This window comes from Salvelinus sp. IW2-2015, unplaced genomic scaffold (genome assembly GCF_002910315.2).
Source record: "Salvelinus sp. IW2-2015 unplaced genomic scaffold, ASM291031v2 Un_scaffold2481, whole genome shotgun sequence".
NCBI lineage: Eukaryota > Metazoa > Chordata > Actinopteri > Salmoniformes > Salmonidae > Salvelinus > Salvelinus sp. IW2-2015.
The window spans coordinates 65,391-77,807 of record NW_019943799.1 but is presented as its reverse complement, the minus strand read 5'-3'; the positions used below and the strand labels follow the sequence as shown (position 1 = coordinate 77,807).

At 42.8% G+C, this 12,417-nt stretch overlaps 1 protein-coding gene across 1 annotated transcript; it reads right to left on the bottom strand.

The window, feature by feature from the left end:
• Positions 1-2,374: 2,374 nt before the first annotated feature.
• Positions 2,375-11,313, bottom strand: LOC112074067 (myb/SANT-like DNA-binding domain-containing protein 4). Its single transcript, XM_024141290.2, has 4 exons — positions 10,029-11,313; positions 8,854-9,427; positions 7,637-7,906; positions 2,375-6,072 (listed from the first exon to the last, which is right to left on the bottom strand). The coding sequence occupies exons 2-4, from the start codon at positions 9,175-9,177 to the stop codon at positions 5,335-5,337; spliced, it is 1,332 nt and encodes a 443-aa protein (XP_023997058.1). The 5' UTR covers positions 9,178-9,427; positions 10,029-11,313; the 3' UTR covers positions 2,375-5,334.
• Between the last annotated feature and the right edge of the window lie 1,104 nt (positions 11,314-12,417).

Genomic DNA, 12,417 nt, shown 5'->3' with positions numbered 1-12,417 from the left:
GGGGCCATGTTGGAGAGCTCCCTCCCTGCTGTAGTGGGGCCATGTTGGAGAGCTCCCTCCCTGCTGTAGAGGGGCCATGTTGGAGAGCTCCCTCCCAGAACATCTCACACACTAATGCAGGGTCATCACTGACAAGCATTTCCCATTTATTCTTCAGCAGAGCAAAATGGGCTTTTTGAACAGCTCTCCAAACCTCTTAACCCCCCCCACACACACACACACCCTCCTCTCACTGCTCCACACACACTTACATGCCCTTCCCTCACTGCCTCTGCAGAACAATTGCAGACTTTCCTCTCTCCCTGTCTCCCACTCCCAATGTATCCCTCGCTCTATACCTCTATACCTACTCCTCTCCTTTGTATCTTTCTCTCTCTCAATCACTCTGTTTCTCTATCTCCTACCCTCGTTTCCTTTCCTCTCCCTTTTGTATCTTTCTCTCTCTCTAACCCTCTCTGCTTTGCCTTCTCTATCTCCTCCCCTCATTTCCTTTCCTCTCCCTTTTGTATCTCTCTCTCACTATCCCTCTCTGCTTCTCCTTCTCCATCTCCTCCCCTCGTTTCTTTTCCTCTCATCCGTCTTCCTCTCTCTCTGCACCAGAGGTGGTGCTTTTTTAATTCTGTCCCCTATGCTTCTCACAGCATTCTGCTACATCAATACTGTCTCTCCTAAAAATACTGTCACACCTTTTTATCTTCTCACCCCTCCCTCTTTTCTCTCACCCACCCTCTCCTTACCCTCCCATTGTCACCCATCTCTCCACCCCATCCCTCCGCCGTATCTTGATCCAAAAGCTGTTAAAAGGCCATCTTTGATAAAGATGACTAAATGTGTTTAGTCGGTTCAACGGTGTGCTTGTTTAAGATGCTGCCACTCATGTAAACCTAAACAAAGACATGTGACAAGAGTGCAAATGATTCAATACGATTTGTCGTGTTGAATTTTCATGAAGTCGGTTTGCTTCTGGAGCCATTTGCTGCATTTGTCAGATATGATTACCAATATATATGTTACTGGACAGATATGATTACCAATATATATGTTACTGGACAGATATGATTACCAATATATATGTTAACTGGAAGATATGATTACCAAATATGTACAATAGTTACTGGACAGATATGATTACCAATATATATGTTACTGGACAGATATGATTACCAATATATATGTTACTGGACAGATATGATTACCATATATATGTTACTGGACAGATATGGTATTACCAATATGATATTGTTATGACAATATGATTACCAATAATATGTTTACTGGACAGATATGATTACCAATATATATGTTACTGGACAGATATGATTACCAATATATATGTTACCAATATATATGTTTACTGGACAGATATGATTACCAATATATATATGTTACTGGACAGATATGATTACCAATATATATGTTACTGGACAGATATGATTACCAATATATATGTTACTGGACAGATATGATTACCAATATATATGTTACTGGACAGATATGATTACCAATACATATTGTTACTGGACAGATATGATTACCAATATATATGTTACTGGACAGATATGATTACCAATACATATGTTACTGGACAGATATGATACCAATATATATGTTACTGGACAGATATGATTACCAATATATGTTACCAATTATATATGTTACTGGACAGATATGATTACCAATATATATGTTACTGGACAGATTGATTACCAATATATATGTTACTGGACAGATATGATTACCAATATATATGTTACCAATATATATGTTACTGGACAGATATGATTACCAATACATATGTTACTGGACAGATATGATTACCAATATATATGTTACTGGACAGATATGATTACCAATAATATGTTACTGGACAGATATGATTACCATATATATATGTTACTGGACAGATATGATTACCAATATATATGTTACTGGACAGATATGATTACCAATTATATGTTACTGGACAGATATGATTACCAATATAATATGTTACTGGACAGATATGAGGGGATATTTTCAGCAGCCAAACTGATGCAATTATTTAGTATTCAGTCGCTCACACATTTCATCGTTTATTTATTGAAGACACTGAAACGTGAAAAAGGACCATTTTATAAAACAGAATTTGACGTAGACGGCTAAACCAGTCAGCAGCTGAAGCACATCCTTTCACATAGGCTTTCCTTGCAGAAACAGACAACAGAAAATCTCAAAGCGGGAAAAAAACCCTAGTCTTTGTGATTTGAACTGCCTGCTGTGTTTGTATGAGAGAGAGAGAGAGAGAGAGATGGAGTATCAGCTGATTTAAGTGTGAATTTGGGTTCACACCAGATGTATTCATAAAAACTGGCAGAATTAAAAATAAATAACACTATTCATTTATATCCTTTATTGTGAGTCTTAATGGCGATGCAGAAAGCATATAGGCAACATTATCCTTTTATCATCGCTCTTAAAGTAGACTTGAATATCTCTGCAGGTTCACTCTTTCCTTGGATGACTGGGCTAATATAGAACACCACACACACAACATTCCAGCATAGTACTAAACCATAAACACACAATCAAAATAGCACCATTACAAAAAGACAAAAGGTTTGGTCTAAAGAATCTCTGTACATGACCCTGGTTTGAGTCACATACTGTAGAGCATTCTGTACTCTACGTTTACAGCTACTCTACATTATGTCCACTTCCTGTGCAGTACATGGACGGTAGTACTGTCCACTTCCTGTGCAGTACATGGACGGTAGTACTGAGCTACACAAAACTTCACCAGGGACAAAAACTACAGTTTCTCCCAGTACACAACCACTCACTTTATACAAACATTGTAGACACCAGTGGAGGCTGCTGAGGGGAGGACTGTRCACAATAACATCTGGAACAGAGTGAATGGAATGGCATCAGACACATGGAAACCACGMGATTGATGTATTTGATACCATGCCGCTCCAGCCATTACCATAAGCCTGTCCTCCCCAATTAAGGTGCCACCAACCTCCTGTGGTAGACACAGATTATATTTGTTCAATTAACATCTCCTTAACGCAACAAAGTCCACATACATAACAGAATGATTGGCAGGGAGATGTTTTAAATGTGATTGGTAGCAGCTCCTGAGTTTGAGTGGCAGTTTGAATCTTGATCCCGCCTCRACAGGAAATAAAACTGGATAACATCCTTTTGCCAACAACCTGGAGTAGGATGAAGACGCCCTGCTGATCTAAGGTCAGTTTGATAGTTTTACTGTCTGATTGGTTGAGCTGTTCACCTCGTTTCAACCAATTGTGGATCAAGCTGAACAGTAACAAGCTATTGGAGCTGTCTGTGACAGACAGGAGGTGGACCATGGAGGTGACTGCTCATAGAGGCTCATACCTGGCCTGTCTWCACTGAGATAYAGACCACCTCTTCTTCCAGGCACTMCTCTCATAGATYTCCCTTAATGCTCATCACATATGCTGCTGCTACTGTTTATTATCTGTCACTTTATTCTTACTTWTWRMTKCKWKRYMWMGMAKYWAWAAGTAAGTGAACCCTTTAGAATMACCTGGATTTCTGCATAAATGGGTCATAACATTTATCTGATCTTCATCTAAGTCACAACAATAGACCAACACAGTCTGCTTAAACTAATTACACACAATTATAAATTGTTCATGTCTTCATTGAACACACCGTGTAAACATTCACAGTGCAGGGTGGGGAAAGTATGTGAACCCTTGGATTTAATAACTGGCTGACCCTCGTTTGGCTGCAATAACCTCAACCAAACGTTTTCTGTTGTTACGGATCAGACCTGCACAACGGTCAGCAGGAATTTTTGACCATTCCTCTTTACAAAACTGTTTCAGATCAGCAATATTCTTGGGATGTCTGGTGTGAACTGATCTCTTGAGGTCAGGCCACAGCATCTCAAATCGGGTTGAGGTCAGGACTGACTGGGCCACTCCAGAAAGCATATTTTCTTCTGTTTAAGCCATTCTGTTGTTGATTTACTTCTGTGTTTTGGGTCATTGTCCTGTTGCATCACCTAACTTCTATTGAGCCTCAATTGGTGGACAGATTCGCCTTACATTCTCCTGGAAAATGTCTTGATAAACTTGGGAATTCATTTTTCCGTCGATGATAGCAAGCTGTCCAGGCCCTGAGGCAGCCCCAGACCATGATGCTCCCTCCACCATACTTTACAGTTGGGATGGGGTTTTGATGTTTGTGTGCTGTGCCTTTTTTTCTCCACACATAGTGTTGTGTGTTCCTTCCAAACAACTCAACTGTAGTTTCATCTGTCCACAGAATATCTTGCCAGTAGCGCTGTGGAACATCCAGGTTCTCTTTTGCGAACTTCAGATGTACAGCAATGTTTTTTTTGGACAGCAGTGACTTCTTCCATGGTATCCTCCCATGAACACCATTCTTGTTTAGTGTTTTACGWATTGTAGACTCGTCAGAGATGTTAGCTAAAGACTTACAGAAATCTCTGGAAGATGCTGACACTCTAGGATTCTCCTTAACCTCATTGAGCATTCTGAGCTGGGCTCTTGCAGTCATCTTTGCAGGACGGACACTCCTAGGGAGAGTAGCAACAGTGCTGAAATTTCTCCATTTAGACAATTTGTCTTCCCGTGGACTGACTTTTAGAGATACTTCTGTAACCCTTTCCAGCTTCATGCAAGGCAACAATTCTTAATCTTAGGTKTTCTGAGATCTCTTTAGTTCGAGMCATGGTTCACATCAGGCAATGCTTCTTGTGAATAGCAAACTAATGTTGTGAGTGTTTATGGGGCAGGGCAGCTCTAACCAAKATCTCCAATCTCGTCTCATTGATTCAACTCCAGGTTAGTTGACTCCTGACTCCAATTAGCTTTTGGAGAAGTCATTAGTCTAGAGTTCACGTACTTTTTCCAACCTACACTGAATGTTTAAATMATGTATTTAATAAAGACAAGAAAAATACAATAATTTGTATGTTATTAGTTTAAGCAGACTGTTTGTCTATTGTTGTGACTTACTGTAGATGAAGATCAGATCAAATTTTATGTCTAATTTATGKAGAAATCCAGGTAATTCCAAAGGGTTCACATACTTTTTCTTGCCACTGTATGTACCTCAATTACCTTGTACCCCTGCACATCAAATTGGTACTGGTACCCCATGAATATAACAAAGCTTTTCATTTCTAATTATGTATCATCATCATTTTTCTATTATTTCTCTATTTTCTCTCTACATTATTGGGAACAGCCCGTAAGCATTTCACTGTTAGTCCACACCTGTTGTTTACCAAGCATGTGACAAAATGTTATTTGATGAAATCCTATCCTCCCTCTCTCAATGACCCTGGTCCTTGTAAAGCTGCATTCTCTCCACCTCTAGTCTCTCCCTCTCTATCTGCAGTCGTCCAGACTCAAACTTAAAGAACTGCAGCCTCTCTTTCTCTAACTGCAATCTGTCCTTCTCCAGGCTCCGTCTCTCGCCCTCCAGATCTATCATAGAAAGCAAGGGTTTATTCTCCTTTCTCTCATTCTGTCCATCCACAGCAGAGGAAGATGAGGTGGTAGGGGTGGAGGAGGAGGGAGGGCCTTGCTGGGGGGGAGCAGCAGCCCGTTCTGATTGGTTCATGAGCAACAGCCTAAGTCTCTCTTTCTCCAGCTGCAATCTCTCTTTCTCCAGCTGCAATCTCTCCCTCTCCACCTCCGACTGACTCAGTCTTTCCTTATCCAGTAGGAGTCTCTCTCTCTCCACCGCAAGCCGCTCCGTTTCCACAGCCAGACGCTGCTTCTCCAATTCCACACGCTGCTTCTCCAAACCAACCAGAAATCCCGTACTCTCGTGATTGGCCAGTCCTAACCCAGCAAAGCCCATTCCGCCCAATGAGAGGTCCCGATTTATCGAGGTCGCCGTCCCCTTTGAGGCACTGAGCATTCCAAACTCAATGTGTGAGAAGACTTCCGGGATACGTACATCGCGCTCTCCCATGTCGGGTAGGAGAGKGGGGAAACAYTCTTCTTCATCATCATCATCCTCCTCCTCCTCCTCACCATCTCCCTCTCCGCTATCACCCTCCAGCTGACAGAGAGAGAGGAACACAGAGACAGAGGGACTCCGATCATTGATATACTGATTAACGCAATACATAAATGCTGGCACYCACACTAGTGATGCGCGGGTCAGCTGTTTGTTCACAATTGCTAATAACCCAATCCGCAACAGCCCGAGTATATGTACCTCCCTACGTATATAAATACCTCCCTACTCTTTTACATTTGCACACACTGTACATTATTTCTATTGTGTTATTGACTGTACATTTGTTTATGTGTAACTCTGTGTTGTTGTTTTTGTCYCACTGCTTTGCTTTATCTTGGCCAGGTCACAGTTGTGAATGAGAACTTGTTCTCAACTGGCCTACCTGGTTAAATAAAGGTGAAATAAAAAAAATCTATATAAAAATGTGATAAAGTGAAAATCTGAGGCCCACACCGACCCGCAATATAGAAAATGCCCTGTACAGTCAGATGGCGGATTTTTTTGGACAGGCCTTTTTTTGACAGGCCTAGAAGAATAATAAAGCCTTGCTCACCAGAATGATGTCATAAATCGATAGAATGGATGTGTCAAATCTAGTTGATGTATGTAAAGTTTGTTCTCTCTTCACCATTTCATCTCTGCTTCTCTCGAGCAGCAAAGACTTTTAGGGATGGGGAGAAAATGCTATAACATAAAATAAACAGAAAGCATTTTCTGTGCAACATTTTCAAATGACATCAGTTTGACCGTTTTTTAAGGAAATTAAAAGCTGTTAAAAATGACCCAACATGTTGTTGATAAGATCTCAGTTCGGCTTGGATGCATATTTCATGTGATTGAAATACTATCAGCTTTTATGATGCTGATAAAGATAGCARCGCCACCTATACAGACAGTCCCTAACCGTGCATTCATTCTCTCAAGATCCTGAAATAAATTATAGTTAATCCACTCCTGTGCCGAAGTCAAAATGTACATTTGGTGTATKATTTTACTGCGAGAAATGCTTAATTCTGCACCAGTTAATATTATTAGGCGTMATGAGAGGTTATAGACCTACAGTCAGTGTCCAGATTTAAGTAATGGCTACTATTCCATTGAACCCARCCGAACAGTACAYTTSACWTGACATTTTGAAGTCCKTGTCTTGCAATTGTCGATTTTGTATAGCGACCACAATCACACATAACATAGGCAACTGCCATCATCCTCTTTTACCACTGAACCAAATCAATAAAAAAAAATATTTTAAACATGGAATACTGCCCTGCCTTCGATTTATTTTCAACTCTCCATGTCGCAGCTTTTCCTCTTATTGAATTAAACTTAGACATTGTCTTTTTTGCCTCAGCGGACAGATGTTAACTATCTCTGCCCAAGTTCCCAAAAGCATTTGTCAATTGGTGTATTTGGCACGCTACAGTTAGACCATAAAGCTTAGGCTACGCACTAACGCCAGATAAAAATAATGATAGAAAAACCACAATATAGCCTATGAATATGAATTTCACAAGAATTCTACATTTACAAAAAAAAAAATTACATTGTTTACCCTTTATTCAACCCACAAATCACTAATGCACACACACACAGAGATCCTCACCCTGTATCCATTGGCCTCCTCCTCCATCTTAATCCCTGTAGACATTGCGTGTCCGCTGGGCTCTCCAAGATCCGCCAGGTCCTGCCAGTCGCACTGGGACTCCTTGGGAAAGCTAGAGAGGTCGAGCGACTGGTCCCTTGAGCCCAGTGAGGCGTTGTGTTCAGGGGAGGACGGATCATACTCTGCCTTCAGCCCCGTGGAGAGAGACAGCTCAGCACGGAGCTGCTTCCTCTTCATTAGCGACCGCCAGTCCAGGTAACGCCGCTTCACCTGGAACCACACACAACCATTACAAACAGTGGTGATGTCACAACTCTCAAGATTCATCCGGAAGTATAGGTAAATCTGTACTGGGAAGGAGGAGCCCAATGGAACTSCTTCCAGTGAATGGGGCTGAATGAAACTATTGAAATGCGGCCCTTGTATGTCGGATACTTCATGCTATCTTTTCAGTGTTGTGTTCGAGACCACCTAAATCAAGACCAAGACCGGAGCAAACCAAGTCAAACTCATGGTGGGGATTTGACACTCACAATCATGGTCTTGAACTGGACTCACATTTTTGACTCGGTCTCCGACAACCTCGCCCCCCTCCCAGTCTTAACAGTTGAAAATGTCCAGTATTTCTGTGTTAATATTTCAGAAGAACGTATGGATTCTTTAGACATTGAGAATGGTGAGAAGAAAAAGCATGCTGAGGGCAAACAGAGAGCCACTACAAATGATCACTAACCCAAACAGGTTTATACTAGATTTTAAAAAGTACAACTTCCCCTGGTCTCCCCTTACTAATAATGAGCGTGCAACTTTCAAACAATTTCCCCCCACTCTTCCCTCCCAACAAATCAAGGAGATTCTGACAAGCGCGACGGATATTTTTCAACCAAAGTAAAGGACAGTATATGATTAAAGTAGGAAGCCCAGGTTTCAATAGGCGATAAAATACTAATTTGTCATTAAAGGAGAGTGGATATTTGGGCTTGCAAAGCGTGTTTATGTGCTGACTGGATGGGAGCTGACAATTATTCATTTTCTTATTTCACTGATCTCTGGAAGAAATTACGAGTCCTCACTGTCCGAGACCAAGTCAAAACAGAGTAGAAATGTATCTGACACGAGACACTCAATATGCGGTCCAGAGACCGGACTTGAAGACTACAACACCGTCTCTTTTACAACATCATTTGTCAGTATGGAAGTCCTCTCCTAGCACACACCTCTGAAGATGTGCGTAGCTCGCCCTCTCCCAGTGCGTTGACGCCTCCTGCTACCTCCTCCCAGGCTCGTCTCTTCAGCTCGTTGATGGCGGTGTTCTGCTGGCGGGAGAACAGCACGTCTCGTCTTTTGTGGATCTCCCGGATCAGCGCCTGCGTCTCACGAACGCTGTAGTTACTCTTCCTCTTCCTCTTCAAGTGTTTCATCTGCAGGAAATCCAGCCTGGCGGTCAGGAGGGGCGCACACACAGGTGGACAGAGAGATAGATCACGGAGGGATGGAGAGACAGAAGTKTTACAGAGGGACTCTGGAAGTGACAGGGACATAATTGGGCAAAGGCATGGAGAAGGGTYAAAGAGGGATGGATGGATGAATAGATACAGAGAGAGGGAGAGAGCAGTCAGGCTAGCTTGGACTTCAAGAAGTGAGTGTTATAGATCGATGGATGAAGGTTAAGAAGAATCCCGCTGTCCTGCCTCAGGTGACACACTCCCTTAGTTCACGCAAAGGCCAAGGTTCACACAGCACAGGTACAGCAGGTGTCCTCAGGCAACCAGAACAGAGCTCAGCTTCCTCCTGAAAGACAAACACAGGAGAAGAGAGCAACCAGAGAGTGATTAGGTGATCAAAATGGTGGTAAACTTATCTTCAATACAACTCAAAATGGGTCTGTTCTGTATCTTTATCTGTCACAGGACAAACACATGCTTTGACAGACCCAAGAGACTGCATGTGTAAGAAGACTGCTGTATATTTCTGAGTATCGTAGGAACAAAGATGTGCTTGCAGGCAACCATCATTTCAAACCATGCCACAATCATGTTGTTTTTCATTTATTTGGGGCGACGATTGAATGATGGMGGAACAGCTAGTTATCATAGCTGTCTTCTCTCTCTATTTTCTGAGGTGAGACGGGGATCAGGATAGGTTCCAGTTTGGACTATGTAAAACTCAGTGTAGTGCTTTGCATTATGCTTTTTGTGAAAAGCSTCAGTTAGCTTGGTAACGTAGCCTAATCGGCGTTGTTTGTTGATCCGTTAGCTACAGTAGCTAGCTAACATGCACACCATCACGTTTACACCGTAAAAACTCAAACCTCCACAGATCATTTTCATTAYGCCGAAATGGCAACGCTCGACTACTTAATGCTATGTATGATTTTTGTTAAATAACTCACCTTATCAATCGTAGAGAATAAATCCGATGCTCATCAACGCCAAAATCTGAATCGGAACGACCCATTTTTGAGACGCACTGTAAACATCCTTCCCATTGGTCCGTCCATTGCTACCACCAATTTTGACGTGCAACGTTCCACCCCCATCAGTTGTTCCGGATGTGGGTCCACAAGTCATGTGTTGTTATAGCTAGCTGTCATGTTCTTGAAGTGTAGCAAACACTACTGTTCAGGTGACATTCTGCCTTATCAAGCTCTCATGCGTTGCTAGTTAACTATGTTTTTGTGGTTTGCGGCATTTACAGTGTTTAAAATGCTGACACACTTGCCTCACAGCTAGCAGTTAACTAAAATGGCTAGATACTTCACAGAAGCTGTCAGTGCTAGCCAAATGCAAATCGAGAGGTGACGTTAGCTAAAAGTGGAACTTCTGTCTACCGGTTCTTCACTAAAACTGGCCTTAAAGGGAGGCGTGCGCTGGGCATTCCGGTGTGACTCGTGGACTCTGTCCGAGTGGCTGCTGGCAGCCCGGTGTGTGCAGCGCAGGGAGAAAGAGAATCGGACAGTTAATGTTTGCCAAATCAGCCATGGTCCGTTGAATGTGTTATTCCTATAGAAAATAATAACTTGCCATGTTCTTGAATATCTTCTTCTTTCTTCTATGGTATTGTAATGAAACAGCAGGGATCAGGTCTCGAACCCTCGACCTTCTAGCCCGAGGTCCGGCGKGCCATCAACTGTGCCGCATACAGGTGACTTCTGACGTGGACAGTATAGCCACCTCCTTCGCACGCTTCTTCTGTTCTTCATCCACACAATTGACCAATATAAACTCGCTTCTTGTCACCTTGATTGAATGCACCTTTCCCACTGCTTTCTTCACAGTCCTCGATGTGACTAATGGTTTTCCCAAATGAATGTCCTTGTCTAAAAAACACAGTCCAATAAGAAATGCATTATTGGGCCGGTCCTTGTCTTCTACTACAACGTTTGCTTGTTTTGTTCCATTCTGTTTTCCATTCATTATCACACACTTCACTTGCCACACTTTAAGATTTGAGCACAGTCTGCATTTCCTCCCACGAGCACACCGCCARCGGCTTCTCCCAAATCCCCCTTTAAAATCACCAAATACCCTTCAAATAAYCCTAGACCTCTTCATCTGAAAGGGTTGAGCGCTCTACATAGCCTCATTCCCTGGAGGAAAAGACTAAGGATTGCGACAGAGCGAGAGATAAAGCACACACTTAACACCCACATTGCCCCATCAAAAATATTTATTTTAAGTGTCCTGCAGTTCCGTTCTTCACCACATGATGCCACTGTTGTCTTTCCTATTCCCTGAGAGTGGTTTGGCAGTGCTCTATCARAGGGATTTCCTGCCGCTTTCCGTTCCATCTGTGTGTTTAAAAATAGTTGGAGAGAAAGTGATGATCCCAAACAAAGTAGGTGTGTCTGTGTGTTGCTTTACTCTCCATTTCAACCTKTCCTCCCTCAACTGTTTCCTTACTATCAGAGCTCAAACCCTCAGGTTTGTGTGTGTATTTTATTATAAACCTGTCTCTCCCTCCCTCTGTSTCCAGGTAGCAGTTCTGTCCCAGAGTATTTCTGTATCATGACGAGGCAGTTTACGGAGTATGAGTGGAGTGTTGTCCACAAAGCAGGATCGGAATGGGAGCAACTGACCATGTTCTATAGACACTGGGTAACCATGGCGATACATACATCACTCTCACATCCATGGTGATATATAATACACATGCTAGACTTGCACACTGACTCATACACATTACATGGAAGAGCAGGAACCCCCCACCCCCCCCCACACACACGCACAGTCACACACTCAAACGCACATTAATTGATTGTGGACTACAGGAAAAGGAGAACCGAGCACGCCCCCATTCTCATCGATGGGGCTGTAGTGGAACAGGTTGAGAGCTTCAAGTTCCTTGGTATCAACAACAAACTAGAATGGTCCAAACACACCAAGACAGTCGTGAAGAGGGCACGACAAAGCCTATTCTCCCTCAGGAAACTAAAAAGATTTGGCATGGGTCCTGAGATCCTCAAAAGGTTCTACAGCTGCAACATCGAGAGCATCCTGACTGGTTGCATCACTGGCTGGTACGGCAATTGCTCGGCCTCCAACCGCAAGGCACTACAGAGGGTAGTGCGTACAGCCCAGTACATCACTGGGGCTAAGCAGACTGCCATCCAGGACCTCTACACCAGGCGGTGTCAGAGGAAGGCCCTAAAAATTGTCAAAGACTCCAGCCACCCCAGTCATAGACTGTTCTCTCTACTACCGCATGGCAAGCGGTACCGGAGTGCCAAGTCTAGGACAAAAAGGCTTCTCAACAGTTTTTACCCCAAGCCATAAGACTCC